Source organism: Penaeus vannamei, chromosome 10 (genome assembly GCF_042767895.1).
Source record: "Penaeus vannamei isolate JL-2024 chromosome 10, ASM4276789v1, whole genome shotgun sequence".
Taxonomy (NCBI): Eukaryota; Metazoa; Arthropoda; class Malacostraca; order Decapoda; family Penaeidae; genus Penaeus; species Penaeus vannamei.
In genome coordinates this window covers 33,105,488-33,125,487 of record NC_091558.1, presented here as the reverse complement: position 1 = coordinate 33,125,487, position 20,000 = coordinate 33,105,488, and the positions used below count along the sequence as shown (strand labels likewise).

The following is a 20,000-nucleotide window of genomic DNA, read 5'->3' as shown; positions in this document are numbered from 1 at the left end:
GCTGAGGATCTCATGACTGTACCCCTGAACATGAATCTACATCTACTGATGCCTCTAAACCTGTAGTTACTCCCACTGGTATCCCTGCCCTAATTGCCAATCCTCCTGCTGCCGTGCATCAGGCTACAACTCCTGTAGAAAATCATGACATAATTGCTCGTGCTTCTGCTGGAGCTAACCCTACAGCATTTTCTGAACATGAGCCAAAAGATGCCCACACCAGTATGAACACAAACAAAACAACATGCCCCAACCTGGTTGCCAAGAGTTAGAATTCCTGCCCAACCATGACCAAACCAACAGCTGACCACATCATTTGATACAAAAGAACCCTGAACAACCAAGCCTAGAGTAGGAAGGCTAGTGAATTAACTGTGTGATCAAGTAATTAAAATATCATCCAATGCTATATTTCCATTTCACAATATAAATGATATGGAATTCCTTTCCATTTTATCTACATGTGATGAAATATTATCAATTCATGTGCTGAACAAGATTTCTGTAGAACTATTTATGCATAATGAGGGCATAGATGATGCTACAGATCCTGACAACTTAGTAGCCACATTAGATTATAAGAATCACAAATGTGAATATATGTATCCTGAGAGTAGTGTTAAAGGATAAAACAGAAAGAGATGTCATTCCATGTTAGCATTTAATACCAGTATTAGTATTAATGATGCTCTTCTATGGTTCCCTTTTGATTTTATATGTTTGAGTGAAAGAATGCTCGTCAATGATATTGAACATTTGTATGAAATGCAAAATTACAATGATAATGTATCAATGTATAACATTGGAAAGGAGGTTTAGCTATTTTTGTTAAAGACATACACAAGTCAATCATGAGATCTGACTTGATAGTAAAGGAGTAGTACATGGAAGCTCTTTTAGTGGGAATTCAAAAATCAGGAGGTAAAAACAGTATTATAGGAACTATATACAGATATCCCCACACAGTTTTCTGATCTCATCAACATTTTAGACATTGCAAGACCAGAGAAGAAAAAGGTCTATATTAATGGAGACTTTAATATTAATCTAATAAAATCAGTGATGCACCAGCAATAGAACTAACAAACATCTTCACAGAAAACACATTGTACAACATAATAACCAAGCCTACTAGAGTTAGAAGTTAATCAGCATCACTTATAAATCACGTGTGGACCAAAGATATTTCTAATCATACATAAAATCCAAAACTTCAGACATTTTACAGTATTTACTCCTTTTCATTCAAGTCATGTCAAGCCAAGCAAGATAAATAGAAATGAAATCCAGTACAGGACTTTTCAGATGAACAGGTATCCTCATTTCTTGATCAGCTACAGGAAATTACATGAGAATCTGTCTATGTATCTTGGGCCCCCAATGTTAGTATGGACAACTTTTTAAAAACATTATTCAGGTTATTTGAAGAAAAATTTCCTTCAAGAATTAAAATTGTAAGAAATAAATCACTGGATAATACATATATAACTATTAAAATTCTATATGAGCAAAGAAAAATGCATCGAGAGTATTCCAAACATCTTCTTAAATACGGAGAAACTTATAGAAGAATTTGTAATCAGCTGAATAACACATTATTTAATGCTAAGGTAAAGTATTATAAGCAAAACCAAGAAGAGAACTCTGGAGACTGCAAAAAATTATGAGATTTAATAGATTCAGTACTAAATAGAAGAAAACTTTTTCAACCAAGTACATCTCAAGCTAAATGGAAACATAACTGAAAACTCAACAGACATAGCAAATTCCTTTAATGATCACTATACTAATATTGCTAGAAAAGATACCAAATACACCATGTAACTTCAAAGATTATTTTCATGGTTACGAATCTGTCAGTATAGAATTCTCTGATATAGCTCCAACAGAAATAACATCTTTAAAACAGAACTTAGAAATGGAGCCTTTAGTCCAGACGACTTTCCACTAACACTGCTTTAAAAAGTTGTCCATGCTATTGTGCCTGTCCTGACCTAAAAAATATTAATAATAAAAAAAAAATAATAATAACAATTTAGAAAATAAAAAATAAAAATAAATAAATAAAATAATAGTAATAATCACTATTATTATTTACAGGGATATTTCCAAATATCTTACAAATTGCAAAAGTAATCCCAGTATTCAAAGGCAGTGACAGAATACGCATTCAGAATTACCGTGCAATCTCTTTCTTACTGTTTTCAGCAAAATCCTTGAAAGACTTGCTTTTAAAAGACTTGATGAACACTGTCAGATCAATCAAATGCTAACAAATCCACAATTTGGCCTTTGTAAAGGAAAATCAACAGAAACAGCACTTCTACACTTCACAAATCTTATTCTACATTGTTTTGATAAGAGATTTCATGATAGGCATATTCTTAGATCTCAGTAAAGCTTTTGATACCGTGGATCATGATATTCTGTTGACAAAACTATGCTCTCCTGCAATCAGAGGAATTATACTTGAATGGCTCATATCATACCTATCAAACAGATCCCAGTATGTGTATTTTAATAAATGTAAGTCAAAAGTTATGTATGGCATCCCTCAGGGATCTGTTCTTGGTCCCTATTTTTGTTCATATATATTAATGAAATAAAAGCAGCAGTCTTCTAAAGTTTACCCTTTTTGCTGATTACAGTAACTTTTAAGTGAAACAGACCTTATATCCCAGATAGACATTGCCAACCATGAATTTAAATTTGTAGAAAATTGGATAAACAAACTCACTATAAACTATGTGATATCTAATACAAACAAAAAGATACCAGATGTATTACCCTACTTGTACTTAAACAATAGCAAACTCAGTCAACAAAAACAGACAAAGTTTTTAGGCATTACTATAAATGATAAACATAGCTGGAGCAGAAATATCACGGCTGTTAACAGAAAAATGCAAAAACATTGTGGGATTTCAAACCTTGTCAATAGCTGCCTCATAAGCAAATCTTTGGAACTTTTATCCTAATGCCATATTGCGCGGGGAGGTCATTTACAGAATATGTTGCAACTTCTGTTAATAACACAAAAGAAATTGATACAAATCATAAGGAATCTCAGGAGGAATGATCATACGAACCCATTATTCATTCATAACAAAATGTTAAAGATACATGAGATAAATATGTACTGCAGAGCCATGTTTATATACAAATTAATCAGTGCTAATAACAACCTCTTTGAATTCTGTTTGAATGGTCAATACCTCCTGATAAATGTAAATCTTCAACTGTCCCAAATGCAGAGGCTTGTCTCCGCTCATGGGTGATCGTGCATGTCTGTCCTACACGCCACACTCCCAGGTTATTGGCCACCTATGTAACCCATTGCCTGTGTTTTCGGCACTGTGATTTCCCTGACGCAAGCGGATCCAATGGGTTAAGAGAGAGTAAAGTTCAGCAGGAATAGGTTTGCCAGTAAGGTCAGCTAGGGTAGACAGTGTATGAGCTTGGGATGAGGGCGGGAAAAAGATGGGGTGGTGTAGAGTAGAGTTATGTGTGTTTAACTTATTACTTACACATACATATGTACATACATATATACATACATCTATATCCATCTATATTCATATCTATATTTTTATCTACCTATATCTATCTGCATATATCTATAATTATATATATATTTATATTCATCTATATCTAAACCTATCTATATTTATATATATATATCTATATTCATGCATATATCAGCCTATATATGCATATATATGTATACATATCTATCTATCTATCTATCTATCTATCTATATATGCATTTACACATAATTATATATATATATAGTCATATATATATATAAATATTATATACATATATATAGACATACACACACATATATATATATAAATATATATATACATATTTATATACATGTTATTTATATCATCATCATCATCAAGGGGGCTGACGCCGACAGGGGCGCATCCACCCTTCGCTTCCACCTACGAGGATCCCTCATGGCTTGACGCCAGGCAGGGACTCGGCCCATCTCTATTTCTTCACGGCAGGTTTGGTCGATCTGCCCAAGACACGACTTCCTCGGTCGTCCCACAGGCCTCCTCCACCCAGGGTTGTCTCGAACAGAGACGACCTGATGGGCAGGATCATCCTGAGGAAAGCGAGCCAGGTGGCCGTATAGCCTGAGTTGGCGATCACGGATTGTGCAGATAACAGGTCCTGTGCCAGTCTCACGGTGCAACTGTTGGTTGGACACATGGTCCCACCAACAGTACCCCATGATCTGGCGCAAGGACCTATTACAAAAGGCTTCAAGACGAGCCTCCAAGGCACAGGACAATGTCCAGGTTTCGCTACCACATAGCAAAACTGGTATTATCAGGGCCTTGAAAACCCGTAGCTTGGTCTTTCTGCACAGGTACCGACATCTCCAAATACTCTTGTTGAGAGAGTTCATGACCCCTGCTGCCAGGCCAATCCGTCTGCTGACTTCATGGTCTGATAGCCCAGAGTTATGAACTACACTACCAAGGTATGTAAAGCTCTCTGTGACTTCAATGTCCTCGCCGCAAGCACGTACCGACTGAACAGGTTCTCCTAACAAGTCCCCAAATTCCTGGGCCTTCGTCTTGGTCCAGACCTCTAGACCCAAGGGCTTTGCTTCATTGCTAGATGCATCGAGAGCCGCCACTAGGGTTTCCAAAGACTCAGATAGAATGGCAACGTCATCAACAAAGTCAAAGTCTGTAACCTTGATATTGCCCAGTGTTGCTCCACAATGACTTTGAACAGTAGCTCTGCCCAGTATCCAGTCCATGCAAGTGTTGAAAAGAGCTGGTGCAAGGACACAACCTTGCCTCACTCCTGAGCTAACAGGAAAGAAGCTCGACAGGCCCCCACCACACTTTACAGCACTTTCAGTACCAGTATACAGGCTTGCTATTAGTCCAATAATCCTTGCTGGAATTCCTCTCAGCCTCAGGATCTCCCAAAGTGACTCCTGATGCACCGTATCAAATGCCTTCTTGAGGTCGATGTAGGCTGCAAGCAGCCCACGCCCGAACTCACGGCAGCGCTCTACAATGACTCGAAGCGCGAGGATACGGTCTATTGTGGACTTACCAGGAGTGAATCCGGATTGCTCCAGTCTCTTATTTATATACATATATAAATATATCCACATATATATATATATATATATATATATATATATATATAGATATAGATATAGATATATATGTTATATTCACATATATATATCACACACATACATATATATATATATATATATATATAGATATATATATATATATATATACATATATATATATATATATATATTATACTTACATACATCATTACAAATTTAAAGTGGCCCTCTACCTTGTAATGGATGACTGTGATGATTTTGTCACACTCATTCTAAATACCCGTGTTTCTTCAAAACTAAAATATTTTTGCAATGTTTGCGATCCCTCCATATAGAATTTTTTCCATCACCATAGCATAATCTGGTAATAAAGGGTTAAGGGGGCTGCTGATACTGGGGGGGAAAAAAAAAAAAGTATTTCAAACCTACACTCAACATCTTCCTATGCCATCTACAAATTATACCCTACCAATGTTTTGCTTTATTGCATACGGTGTAAATGTCTAGGGCAGTTTAAAGGGCCAAGGTCATCTGCATAAAAAAACAAGCAATTTTCGATCTACTGTGTTTGCAGAATAAAGGTGATTTTGCCAAATTTTTTTACATCAAATGGTAGAAAGATTGTCAAGCCACTGACATTGTTTCACAACTTGATAATGTAACGGTCGCAGTCTCACTGACATTTTAGCTGATATTTTTGTGATAGTACAGTTATTTTTACAATCACAAAAGGGAAAAAGAAAAGAAAAGAAAAGAAAAAAAAAAGACTACTAGAAAGCAACTTTGTATTGCTGGGAAAAAAACCCACCCTACTGCAACCTCCTCCTTGTTGCTAGATTTTGCCTTGCTCTCAATATGACTACAATACATCATAAAACATTTTATAAATACCTAAAAGATATAATAGAAAGTAATTAAAAACAACAAATGAAGCTAGAAGTGTGCCACTCCCACCATAGATATGTTACAAAAGGGGCAAGGACCAGCTACTTTAAGAAAGATGACTCCCAGTACTGAGATTATAAAAATAAAATTGTCAAACTCATAAAAGCACAATTTTTGGGTGTTTTGGGTGGTGTTGAGAAACTAGTGAAAATCTATGAGTAATCATTGAAATATAATACTGAAATAAATTCTCACTATGATAACAAGTTAGACCGAAAATTCATGGATTTCTGGAAATAAAAAAATATGCATACACTATGTTGAATCTTTAGAAAGCTGTTTCTCCGATATTTGTTTTTAACCTTTATTGAATTCGTAGATTGAGAATGATTACAATTTATTTGTGAATATCTGAGTATACTGGTTCATACATTAGTGAGGGACAAAGAAACAGATATCTTCAATATAAAGTGACGGAGTTATGAGTAAAATAAGACAGTCTGATACTACAGATGACATCCCACAAAAGCAACAAAATGATATAGTGGCATTCAGCAGTACAGGGGATATTTTTCACTTATAACTGTATACAGTCCTAAAGATATCATTAAGCTATTTGCTGCCAAAAAATAGGAAAAACCTGTTCATTATCAAGGTCAGTATATATGATGAAACGACATGCTGTGAAATGACGTCACGACATCAGCGTTCTTAATCACATAAAATGTTGTAAACATATGTGTCTATTCATCTGGAACTTTCCAAGACTTCACTCCAAATAGTTTCGGTCTTAGCAGTGTCTCCAGCCCTCGTAATGATAAATTGTAAAACATTTTTTCTTTTTTAATGATCATCTGTTGTAATTAGTTACCATGCTCAACTGGCACTTTGTTTGGTGCTAAGAAAAACATTGTTGAAATCAACATTTCACCAGATAATGCATACCTAAATACCTACAAAGCGAAATGACTGGCCCTTTGCCATGCCACCCATTTATGCAAAAGACAACATCCAATTCTCACCTTGAGTACAGTTTGGCTATTTTCTTCAGTAGACAGAGTGGTTGTAGTGGTGGTTAGAGTAGAAGAGGAGGTAGTGCCGTTGGTAGAGTCTCTGTGGTTGTTCTTTTCAGGGGGAGGGTCAAGTGGGCTCTTCCTCTCGACACGGATCCTTTTGCTAGGAGGCAAGGGAGGGGGCGGCGAGGGAGAGTGTTCTGGTGCTTCTGGGCGGGGAGGGCGCTCGCTGGGCTGCGAGGCTGTGGTTAGGGGGAGAGGTCCCGAGGGTATGCCGGTCACACTGCAGCTCGTGCTACTACTGCTGCTGCTGCTGGTGGGACCGCCAGTCACCCCTTGTGATGGCGTTGGATGGGTGCCGCCTGGTAGGGATAGAGGAGGAGGCACCAGGTGGGGGGGCAGGTGGTGAGGCGCTGTCAGGGGGTTTCCTTGTTTGTCTGGGTGGTGAGGTAACAGCTGGGGCACTAGAGGCCTCTCTAGAATTGATGGTGCACCTAAGCCACCCATTGCTATGTTGCCCAACCCACTAAGGGAGGACTTCAGGGCTGATAAGGGAGATATGCTGTTTAACCCTCCCTGGAAAGAAAGAAAAAAGGATGAGTACAAGAGCAACACACAAAAATTAATTCTTCATTGCTTTTTTACACTTGTCCCCTAAATCATGTACATGTAAAAGAAAAAGAAAAAAAATTCACCTAAACTATTACAGAATTATTCAGCCTATCAATACCTAGGAAACACTGAAAAATTAAGTGACAGAATAACATAGTCTACATAGTTGATAATACATATAAAAGATCCCACTAGCAGCTACTAATCTAATATTTTCTAATATTCCTAATCTTTTATGATGTGAATTAATTTGCATGGAAAAAGTAATGTCATTAATAAACGGGTCAACCAATGCACACTTTAAGAGGATCACTCTTCAGGGCTGGAAAAAAAACTTTTTTCTTTAAACCCAACCCAATGTTTTTTTGTGCGTTTGTTTTTTTTTTGCCTATTCCAAATATCTAAATGTAAATCAGTTTAAATAAGCAATTAAAAAGTAATCTAAAGTGAAACAAAAGGTTTGAAGTGTTATCTGAAAGACAGCTACATGTTCAGGTCTGAATCAGTTAAATCCAGCCTTTCTTCAGACAAGTGGTGGCATGTAATGAACATGAAACAGAAAAAAAGTAGGAATAAATTGCCTGATGGATTTTGTTAATTCTTAGGGCCTTGTATATTCATGTCCAAATAGTTCAGTTTCAATAGAAATATGGAATAAAGTGTGAAACAAATTGGGAAGTGAAAAAGTTGAGAAACTCGTGAAAACCTATAAACACATGAAAGGAGATCAAGATACAGAATGGTGAAATGTACTGCTACTGATGTCCAGTACTAAAATTTATGAAACGTTTTTTTTATCAACTGAAGGAAGTTTCTGTTCAGCTTTTCATTCCTTTAAAAATGTGGGAATTTTAGGAAAAGTGTTTTTATAAAGCAGAGGATAAAAAGATTTCTTCAGTTTTGATTAATGTGGGTCGGACTTGTGTCTGTGTCCTTCTTAAGTTCATTGAGGAAAGAAATGAAATGATCTCACACTGAAGATATTAGAATTAAAAAGTTTGGCCAGATTAAAATTTAACATGGTGCTTCATTATCCTTTATATCAAAGGAAATACTAGAACAAGCAAATGAGACTAGGAATTTTTGCTTGAGATTAATAGAAAACCCCTGTTTGATGCAATCTTTAATTTGGGAAGATCTTTAAGGATTTTACATTTTCTATGTATATGTACATATATGGACCTTATCTATCAATATGACATAAAATTAAATTTTGATATGTAAAATATAAAGAAATAAATTTAAAAAAACAGGAAATAAACACCTAGGTTGCCCTTTTCTGGTGTTCTTTTGTTTTTTTTACTGCCAAGCCTGCCACACCTGTGGGGGTCAGGGGTCATTTGGAGTGAGTTAGCCTATTCATACATGAATGAAGAAACTAATAAATGACTATGACTATTAGAGCTCATCTTTGGTTATTTCTTAGGAGCAGCAAGGGCATAAATGCTAACAGGTAAATTGCTGAAGTAGGTCATTATAGGTACACCTGTATGATTTTTACTTTTTATAAACATGCATTCTGGAAGCTATAGATTGCACCCTAGGTACATGGACAATGCACCCAATCCTCACATCCTATTATTCATAATTCAATCATCTGCAAATACGGAATTGAACTCTTGGCACCTCCCCATACCCAATGGCCATTCTTTGAATTTGAATTTATCAGATCTATAAGGTAACTAATAATCTTTTTCTATACATAGAAGTGGATTTACTCCAATTACCTAAGAAGAGGGAGAGGGGAAGGCAGAGAGAGAGGGAAGGAAAGGGAGAGATTTCATCTTTACCCCTAGAGGAAGATACATGGTACTGTCATTTTCAAGTCTATACAAATACTGAATGCAACACTCTAAAAGCTATAACAAACAAAATTCACCCATGTCAATATCAATATGAAAACAACCTGATCAGAGAGAGAGAGAAAGAGAGAGAGAGAGAGAGAGAGAGAGAGAGAGAGAGAGAGAGAGAGAGAGAGAGAGAGAGAGAGAGAGAGAGAGAGAGAGAGAGAGAGAGCAAGGGGGAAGGGGAGGGGGAGGGAGGGGAATGGCGGGAGGGAGAGGGGGAATGGCGGGAGGGAGAGGGGGAGAGGCACAGAGAGAGAGGATGAGAGGGAAATGCAGAGGAAGAGGAAGAAATATTGTGGAAAGGAGAGAAAGTGCTTTTATCTTTACCCCTAGAGATATATACATGGCATTGTCATTTTCAGGTATATACACATACTGGATAAACCACTAAAAGTTATAAACAAAATGTCCAATTCACCTATGTCAGAAATCAAAATTAAAACAACCTGATCAGAAATATCTTTGGTTGACAAAATTTATATACATAAATATACATATATTTGTATACATAATAAAGTAGTCTTGTATGTATACATACAAGATTGCCATCCCTTAACCCACTTACGACAGGTGTCAAACATACGTGACACCTGGAAAAATAAGCATTGTCCTGCCAGTGTGACGGTGAATCGGAGCTTGCGCTCCAATTCCACCACGGGCAGATTCCGGGCCAGCCCCGCACACTGATTCTGAAGCCACCCGGAAATCACTATTTTCAGTTTCAAAATATACTGTCACTAGTGGGTTAAGAGTTGAACAAATCCAAACCCTCTCCTTCCCCCCATCACTTCACTACCACATCTAGGGCAACCTGGACACCTAACACCTATCTAGTATTCTTTATGTGTATAAGTGAATATGTGAATGCATGTTACACATACCAGCAGATCACTATCAGCTGCAAGAGTTGATTGCTGATTGGTCTCAGACTATTGCTAAAGCTATAGTTGTCCCAACTCTACTACCCTAATCCAGTACCTGGGGCCAGATTCACTTACGCACTTACAATGGTAAAATCACTAGTAACTATATTTAACATGTTAAACAGACAGCAGTGGTATTCATTACCAACTTCTGGGAGGATAATATCCCATATTTACTAGTCCAAAAATCAATATCTACGGAAAGTTTTTGCTTTGTCTTTATACCTGATAAAATTAGTATGATGGCAAACAGACGTCACAATATGGATACGGCAAAGAAATGCAAATTTTACATGCAACTAACAAATATAAAATCCACCCAAATTCTCATCAATTTAGAAGTAGAAATGGGCCTACATTAGACTGTAAAGTGCATGGAAAGGATATTAAAGTGAACTCTTAAAGAATTATCATTTTCTGAAAAAAACAAAAAACTACCTTCCTGATATATAAACAAACAATACCAATGTTAAACGAGTATAGCAACTGTTTCTGTCAGTATTTTGGTAAAGGAAAACAAACTCCAAACTGAATGGGCAAAAATGAGCTTGAAATATTTCCTTTATTTGATGAAAGATGGCGATGAATAAATACTGTTTACATCGGTTTTTGTTTGAACTGTTTCTTTGGTTTGTGGTAAACAATGATATACTAATATAACAGTGTTTGTACTGGTTCCTATTTATATAATAGATGGTCAGGAAAGTCTATTGACATTCCACATGATGGATATAATTATATAAATCTTATTTTTTTTCCTTCATTTGCTTAAATGGTGTTTTAGTTGTACCAATGATTCTTAAAATATCACTGTCTAGTTCTGTTTACATGTTATGTGATTGGCTGAAGGAATATAAAAATTATGCATGGCATTTGCTGATTAGTGGAAATATTTTACTAGATCCCTCTCTTGCCTACCATTAAAAGGAGTCGATATATGATTGTAACTCAGTCAATGCTGGTTACTATTTGTTTGTGAAGCCCACTTTGTCATTACTGCTAAAAACAATGGTAAATAACCACTGGTAAATGCATATTGATCGTATGTTAGTGAATCCAGCCCCTGGCTCTTTCCTAAAACTACACTAATCGTAATCTCACCTGCTCTTTGCGTTCATCAGAGGACTCGGCTAGGCCCCTGATCTTAAGGGCTTCGGCAGTGTGTAAGAAGGCACCCAGCTGAACTTGTGAAATGTTCACTTCCCCTGCATACATGAACTCCAGTAAGCTCCTCATGTGTGTATATGCAACGTCACGTAGAATTATGATTGGATGCGTGCATGGATTCCCCTAGAAAGGAAAAAGCAAAAGGTCAAATGGTTTGCATCTGCAGAGCATATCAAATTGACTAATAAAGAGAAACAGAGACAAAGAGAAATACTGAAGATATACAAACACATGCACACACACACATACATGTGCACGCACACATCTGCATACATACATGCACGCATGCTCACACACACATACATATAGACACAACTGCATACACACATGCACAAATGCTCACACACATACATATGCACAAACACATCCATGCAACCCCCCCCCCCACACACACACACACACAAACACACAAGTGCACCTGCAGACCTACACAAAATTGCCATACCCACACACACAAGTACACCCTAAAACAAACACACATGCACATACATATTTGTACATTTATATGTACATGTATATATATATATATAAATAAATATATATATATATATATATATATATATATATATATATATATATATATGTATATATATGTATATGTATACGTATATGAATATATATATATATATATATATATATATATATATATATATATATATATATATATATATACATATATATACATATATATATATATATATACATATATATATGTATAGGTGTATGTGTATATATAAATAAATAACTTGACCTCTGTGACCATGATACAAACCAGGGTCTTTGCAGGCAGGTAATTGCAAGACAGATGTTCTACCAACTGAGCTACACAACCCACTAAAAGAAATGAGCAACTAGGAGCTATCTAGCTTCCATAGACATTACCTATCTACTCATACTTGAGTAAGGATAGCGAAGATGGAATAATACACTACCGCACTGATATGATGAATATACATATACATGTAAACAATAATAAATATATATATATATATATATATATATATATATATATATATATATATATATATATATATGTAAACACTACACATGCATACATAAATATATATGCATGTGTGTGTGTGTGAATACATAAATATATATATATATATATATATATATATATATATATATATATATATATATATATACATATATAAATATATATAATATATATGTAAAATATTTGTAATATATATATTTATATGTATGTATGTATGTATGTATATATATATATATATATATATATATATATATATATATATATATATATATATATATAGAGAGAGAGAGAGAGAGAGAGAGAGAGAGAGAGAGAGAGAGAGAGAGACAGACAGAGAGAGAACAAAAGAGAGAGAAGGAAAATTGAGTTGGAAAGAGGGACATAGGGGAAGAGAGACACAGGGAAAGAAGGAAAGTAGAACAGAGAGATAGACTGATTGATATACAAAGAAAAAAGAGGAAGGAAAAATATAAGAAAAAAAGGGGGAAGGGGGGAGGAAAAGGAAGAAAAAGGAGCAAGTAGTAAAAGAATGAAAACAAAGGAAGAAGAGGAAAATGAATAAAAGGTGGAAGCGTAGAAAAAAGGAAAAAAAGGGGGATAAAAAGGGAGATGGAAAAAAAGGGACTAAAAAAGGGGGGGGGAAGAAAAATGAGGAATATAGAAAAAATGTGATAAAAATATATAAAAAGGAGGAAAAGTAAGAAAAAAAGAGGAAAAAGAAATGAGGAGGGAAAAAAGGAGCCAAGGAGCAAGATGAGGAGGAGAAAACACAAGGGAAAAGAAGGTGAAGAAAAATGAGGAAGAGGAAAAATGAGAAAGGAAAATAGAAGAGGAAAAATGAGGAAATGGAAAATAAAGGAAGCAGGAAAATGAGGAAAAGGAAAATAGAAGAGGAAAAATAGGGATGATGAAGAAAATGAAAGAGGAAATAGAAAACTTGGAAAAATGAAAAAGAGGAAACAGAAAGGAAGGGAATTGAAAAGGCAGAAGAAACAGGATGATGAGGGGATAATAAGGAAAAGGAATGAGAGGATAAATAACAGAAAGGAAAAGGGAGCAAATAAAAAGGAAGAGAGGAGGAAATGGGAAAGAAGAAATGGGAAGAGGATGAAAAGGAAAAAATTGGGAAGAGGGAAAAATAGGAAAAAGGAAGAGGAAAAAAAGGGGGAAACAAAGGAAGAGGAAAAAGTGGAGAGGGAAAAAAGAGGGGAAAAGTAACAAAAGGAAGAGGAAAATATTAGAGGAAAAGGAAAAATTAAAGGGAAAAAGCAGATAAACCAAGAAACGGGGGGAAGACGAAAAAAGAAGGGAGGAAAAAAAAGGAAAAAAGGAAGAATGAAAAAAGGAGGAACAAGAGAAACAAAAAATGAAGAATAGAAGGAATAGGAGAAAGGGAGGATGATGAAAGAGGAAATAAATGGGAGAGTAGAAAGAGGAAGGAAAAATTATGAATAGGATAGAGGAAGAAAAAGGAAAGGACAGGAAAAAGGGGAGGCAGAAAAAAAAAAAAAAATCAGAAAAAAAAGAAAGAAAGACAGATGGCAAAACCAGAAAAGAAGACACAAATACAAATTAGACTTTACAGAACAAAAAACGAGTCTCTGCCACACACTCCATGCCTCTCACTCACCTGTAATAGCTCCTTAAAGTAAGGGCTGCACGCTGAGAGGACGACCTTGTGGGCCTTGAGCTGCTGGCCATCACATGCCAAGGTTACATCCACGAAGTGCTCCCCCTCCCGCAAGGTTTCAAACTCCGCTGTTATGTTGGTGCGGTAGTTATTCCACCGCAAGCAGAAGTGTTGTTCCACCATCTGAAAGACAAAAAGTACCAATGAAAAAACATGGCTAAAAATAAGAATTATCAACAGAATATTAATCATAACATATATGACAACAAATGACAGATATCAACCTAATACCATCATCCAATCCTATTACTATCCACGACTTATGAAGCAATCATCACAACATATCAATTTCTCGTAAATAAGAATAGAGTTGGAAGTGCAGATTCTACCTTTGGTTTTCTCTGAGTTAAATGACAAAGCCTCTGATATCCATTTAAAAAATTATAAATATTTTCACTAAAGAATAAATAAATAAAACATCTACATAGCAATAAATGTACAATTACTGGCTCAAAAACAAAAAGCTGTAAAATAACCATATAAAGAATTAGATGCAAATGATCAACTTACAAATAATGTAAAGAAATTATTCTTCAAAAAATTGAAAACAGATTAAAGCTGTTTAGATTTAAGACAACCTAGTTTAGGTACTTTAACTCCCTCATAATGCATGTATTTCTTCTGCAAAGAAAGTTTTTTCCATTCAAAAATAATTTTCTTTCCCCTCATCATAAAATACAAAAGAAAAACATAGAACATCATATCTCAATCTCAAAGGGAGAAGGGAGATTGCTATGCCTGCATACCACCAGTTCACTTTGAAACAAATTATTTAATTCTTCTTACTTACTATTCTTAACCTATTGGATCTGGGTACACTGTCCACTGTAGTTTGCATTGTAAAGTTTATTTATTACATACATGGCTTGACAAGCACAACAAGGTGTTACAATACTTGGCATAACTGACCTCATTTATTTCTGTTATCAGCAATACTAACAGTAATAGAAATATACACTTTTCTTCATAAAACATGCAAGGAATAATATAAGCAGGTGAGATCAGTAATGGCCACTTGGCATGTAAGCACTTGCATAACCATCTATGTGAAAACAAAATTTAAAACCTAAAATCACAATGGATATCCTTTGTATAAATGTCCTCTATGCTCAACATGTTAAGCCAATGGATCCAGGTGAGGTGAACACAAAGACAAAAGAAAAAAGAAAAAAAAAGAAAAAAAAAAAAAGTATTGGCCATCATGGAAAATTCTGGCTGAGGGCCTAATATCCAACTTGAGGACCTGGGTAACTGGAACGACTCATACTGAGGGCACAAAGCTCTTGGAGGAAGATTAGATTCAGTTGGCATTAAGGGTCTTTTTCCTACCATAATAATACGGAGTCTGCTCAACAAAAACAGCCGACTACAATCTTCATACAGCATAAACAACAAATATAGAGCTAGTAAAATGGCAAGAGAAAAAAATATATATATAAATAAATAACATTCCAAAGGGAAGACAAGGAGTCTTGATACTACACGTGTCATGGTGGATCAGGGGATACTTGCTACATATCTGGAACTCTCTCCACTGAAGTAAGCCTTATGTCCACTTTTTTGTCTATTAGCAAGCAATGATACACCTGGATTCAACAGGTTAATATCATAATAATAATAATAGTAATAATAGTAATAACACAAGAAACATTATTAACAGCATGATTTAAAATATATGTATATACATTTAAAGAATGGGGTAAACAGGTGAGGTCAGGTGGGCCTAGTAATTTAATCTGTGGTACTTAAACATTTGTGTAGCCATCTATGTGTAAATGAATTTTCTAGAAATGCAGTAGACAGTGCAACTAACCAGCATCAATAATTTAAGTGTGGAAGAAAAATGGATCATACTGACACAATGCTTTAAGGTAGCACAAACTTTGCCTCAGCATGAAGAGAAATAAAAAGTAAGAGATCCTTCCTCTGCAGTTTCTTGACAAGCAAGTCACACCCTAGTGAGTCAAGGAAGGTCAGAGGTTAGGCACGACATACACATACAGACATGCTCACACTCAAACACACACACACACAAAAAAAAAAAAAAAAAGCCAAGCAAGCAAGATTTACCCTATTCAAACATATATGCATATGCATACACATACCGACAAACATGTACATCAGTAAAAGTACACATGAACACAAATATGTAGAGTCTGACACTGATATACACATCTCCCTCTCTCTATCCATTCTATTCTCTCCTCCCCTCTCCCGCTCCATCTCTCTCTCTTTCCCTCTCCCTCTCCTACTCCCTTCTGCTCCATTACCTCTCTCCCGCTCCTCTTCCCTACCCCTATACTTCTCTCGCTCTCCTTCCTATTCCCACTCTTTCTCATACGCTCTCTCTTCTCCACCCTCTCTCTCTCTCTCTTTCCCCCTCTCTCTCCCCCCCCCCTTTCTCTTTCTCTTCCCCTGTCTCTCTTTTCCTCCCTCTCTCTCTCTCGCTCTCTTCCCCTCCTCTCTCGCTTTCTTCTCCCGTCTCTCTCTCTCTTCTATCTCTTCCCCTCCCCCTCTCTCTCTCTCTCATTTCCTGTATATCTCTTTCTCTCTCTTCCTTGCTCTTTTCTCTATTCTTCTCTCTCTCTTCCTTGCTCTTCTCTCAATTCCTCTCTCTCTCTCTCTCTCTCTCTCTCTCTCTCCCTCTCTCTCTCACACTCTCTCTCTCTCTCTCTCTCTCTCTCTCTCTCTTTTCTCACTCTTCCTCTACCTCTCTCTTCTCTCTTTTCCTGTCTCTCTCTTCCTCTATCTCTCTCCTCTCTTTTCCTGTCTCTCTCTCTTCCTCTATCTTTCTCTTCTCTTTCCCACTCTTCTCTCTCTTTCTCTCTCTCTCTTGCTCCCTCTCACTCTGCCTCTCCCTCTTCCCTTCTCTCTCTCTCTCCATCTCCCTTTCCCTCTCCCCCCTCGACATCTCACATCTCCTTCCCACTCTCTTCCTCTCCCTTGCACTCTGTCCCTCACAATCACAAAATAAAAGGATAAAATTTATAATTTCATATACTTTTTATTTATCTTTTTTCCATTATTTAAGCACATTTAAAACTTAACCACTCTCCTGTACACACAAGCAGACATTCACGATTCCACATGCAAAAATGTCCAATTATGCACAAGCACATCCACACCCTCACTTCCAACTATAAAAGCAACAAACACAAGCACACCTTAGTATATCTACAAGTACACCTAATTGCTGCATCACTCAGTGACTGATCAGGCATGGCCTTAGGACCGACTTATTACTGACAAGTTCCCTACCTCCCCCCTTGCCATCTCTCTCCAACTCCGTCTTTCTTTATTCTTATCTTTGTGCCTCATTCTCTTTCTCTCCCTTTCCCTCCCACTCTCTCTCTGTGCCCCCCCCCCTTCTCTCTCTCTGTGCCCCCCCCTCTTTCTCTCTCTATGCCCCCCCTTCTCTCTCTCTCTGCTCCCCCCTTCTCTCTCTCTCTCTGCTCCCCCCCCCCCTTCTCTCTCTCTGCTCCCCCCCTTCTCTCTCTCTGACCCCCCCTTCTCTCTCTCTGTTCCCCCTATCTCTTTCTCTGCCCCCCTCTCTTACTGACCCACCCCCTCTTTATCTGCCCCCCCCCCCCTCTCTCTGTCTCTCCCTCCTTCCTTCTGCCCCACTCTCTCTCTGCCCACTCTTCCCAACTTTTCCCTCTGTCCCTCTCTTTCTAACTGCCCCCTCTACCCCTCACCCTTCCCATTCTATCTATCCCTCTCTCTCTCTCTCTGCCCCTTCTATCCTTTTTTTTCTCTCTATCCCCCCTCTATCCCTCTCTCTACCCCCTCTATCCTTCTATCTCTCTGCACCTTCTATCCCTCTCTCTGCCCCTCTATCCCTCCCTCTCTCTTTCTCTCTCTCTGCCCCTCTCTCTCTCTCTCTGTCCCTCTATCCCTCTCTCTGCTCCCCTCTATCTCTTTCTTTCTCTACCCCCTCTATCCTTCACTATCAGCCCCCTCTATCCCTCTTTCTGCCCTTTCTATCCCATTCTCTCTCAGCCCCCTCTATCCCTATAGTGCTCTGCCTTTTCTATCCCTTTCTGCCCCCTCTCTCTGGCCCCTATACCCTTCTCTCTATATATATCTCTCTCTGCCTCCTCCTTTTTTCACTTTCTCTCCTTTTCACCCACTTTCTTTCCTTTTTCACTGTCTCACCTTCTTTCTCACTCTCTCTCCTTTTCTCACTTTCTTTCCTTGCTCATTCACTCTCTCCTTTCTCACTCTCTCCCTCCTTCTTTCTCACTCTTTCCCTCTTTCTCATTCTCTCTCCTTTCACACTTACTCTTTCTCACTTTCTCCTTCTTTCCCACTCTCTCCTTTCTCACTCACTCTAGTAGTGGTTGGTGGTATGGGTGGTAAATAAGAAACTAAAATAAAATGAATACTAATAATAATAATGTTTAATGGTTAAAACAAATAGATGTACTAGACATCAAAAGTTACTTAGTATTATGGTAAAGTATTGTGGCAAAAAGGGTAAATGAGAGAGAGAGAGAGAGAGAGAGAGAGAGAGAGAGAGAGAGAGAGAGAGAGAGAGAGAGAGAGAGAGAGAGAGAGAGAGAGATAAGTTAGGGTGATTGGATGAAATGGAAAATATCTGTGTTTGAGGAAGGAAAAGGAACACTGTATATGGAAAACTAGCAAAGGAGCCACTATGAAACAATCAAAAGGTAATACAGGTAGAGATGGGTGATAGAAAAGTAGAAGAATCCGGGGATTGAGATAAAGAAACAGGGAGAATGTTAGGAAAGGATCTGGAGGACATTGTTGCATCATAAGGGAGTTACATGAGCATCCAGGTGGGAGTGGTATGGCTAATGGGCAAAGAGATAGTGGTAGTGCACATGGAGGAGAGGATGGAGTGTTTTCAGGGAGAGTGGAAGGAAGAGGTGTAGGGGGAATCTGAGGTGGATGGATATCAGCAAAAGGGAGGAAGAGGTGTAGGGAGAACCTGAGGTGGATAGATATCAGCAAATACTTTGAATCTAGAACAAATATGAACAGGATTGGAGGGTGCATAAGGGAGTAGAGCATTCCTTTGGGTTATGTTAAGGAAGTTTTGAATGTCTTCAAGAGTTTCTAGAGGGGAGTTGAATAGATACTGGGGGAGTTGCTGAGATATCTTGAGATGGGGAGGAGAGCAATGTGAAGTAGTTTTGGAATAAGTAGAAAGAGCTAAGCCTTGTCGGCGTGCTTCCTGTCTGGCCTCATGTAGAGTGAGAACTGATACCTCAGGTTCAAGCTTATAGGCAGGGCAGCTCCTATAATATTAATACATTAGAGGACAACTGAGACATGTGCATGACTGAGCAGAGTAATTTGAACAGTCATGACCAGGTTAGGCACATAGAGGATAGCAAGCTGTGGAGTGTCAGTGTTTGGCTGAGTGGCCAAAATCCCAACATTTCTGACAATGACAGGGAAGGACTCAATATGGTCAGATAAGGCAAGACACTCTACCAATATAAACTTCATGGTGGCAGTCATGTCTACAAAACTAATACTGGCATTATTCCATTGGCCTCTGGGAGGAATAACATAGCACTGTACTGTAACTGCATCATAGCCAAGGCCGGTGAGCAGGTTTTCAATCTGACCAGTCCTTGTCATAGATAGGAAAATCAGTTGGGTAGACAATAGTTCCAGTACAAGTATTAAGACAGGAGTGAGGTTCAGCAGGAATAGGTTTGTCAGAGAGGTCAGTCGGTTAGAAATTATATGAGCTTGGGCTCACATGTAACTGTGA

The 20,000-nt window shown here is 37.5% G+C and overlaps 1 protein-coding gene across 1 annotated transcript in view; it reads right to left on the bottom strand.

Annotated features, from left to right (window-relative positions):
• LOC113823039 (protein bric-a-brac 2) overlaps positions 1 to 20,000 on the bottom strand; it is a 36,888-nt gene that overhangs the window by 4,802 nt on the left and 12,086 nt on the right. The window contains exons 2-4 of the mRNA XM_070126507.1: positions 14,195 to 14,377; positions 11,499 to 11,687; positions 7,025 to 7,591 (exon numbers count right to left, since the gene is read on the bottom strand). Of these exons, the coding sequence (XP_069982608.1) occupies positions 7,025 to 7,591; positions 11,499 to 11,687; positions 14,195 to 14,377 (939 nt within the window). The remainder of the gene's footprint in view (positions 1 to 7,024; positions 7,592 to 11,498; positions 11,688 to 14,194; positions 14,378 to 20,000) is intronic.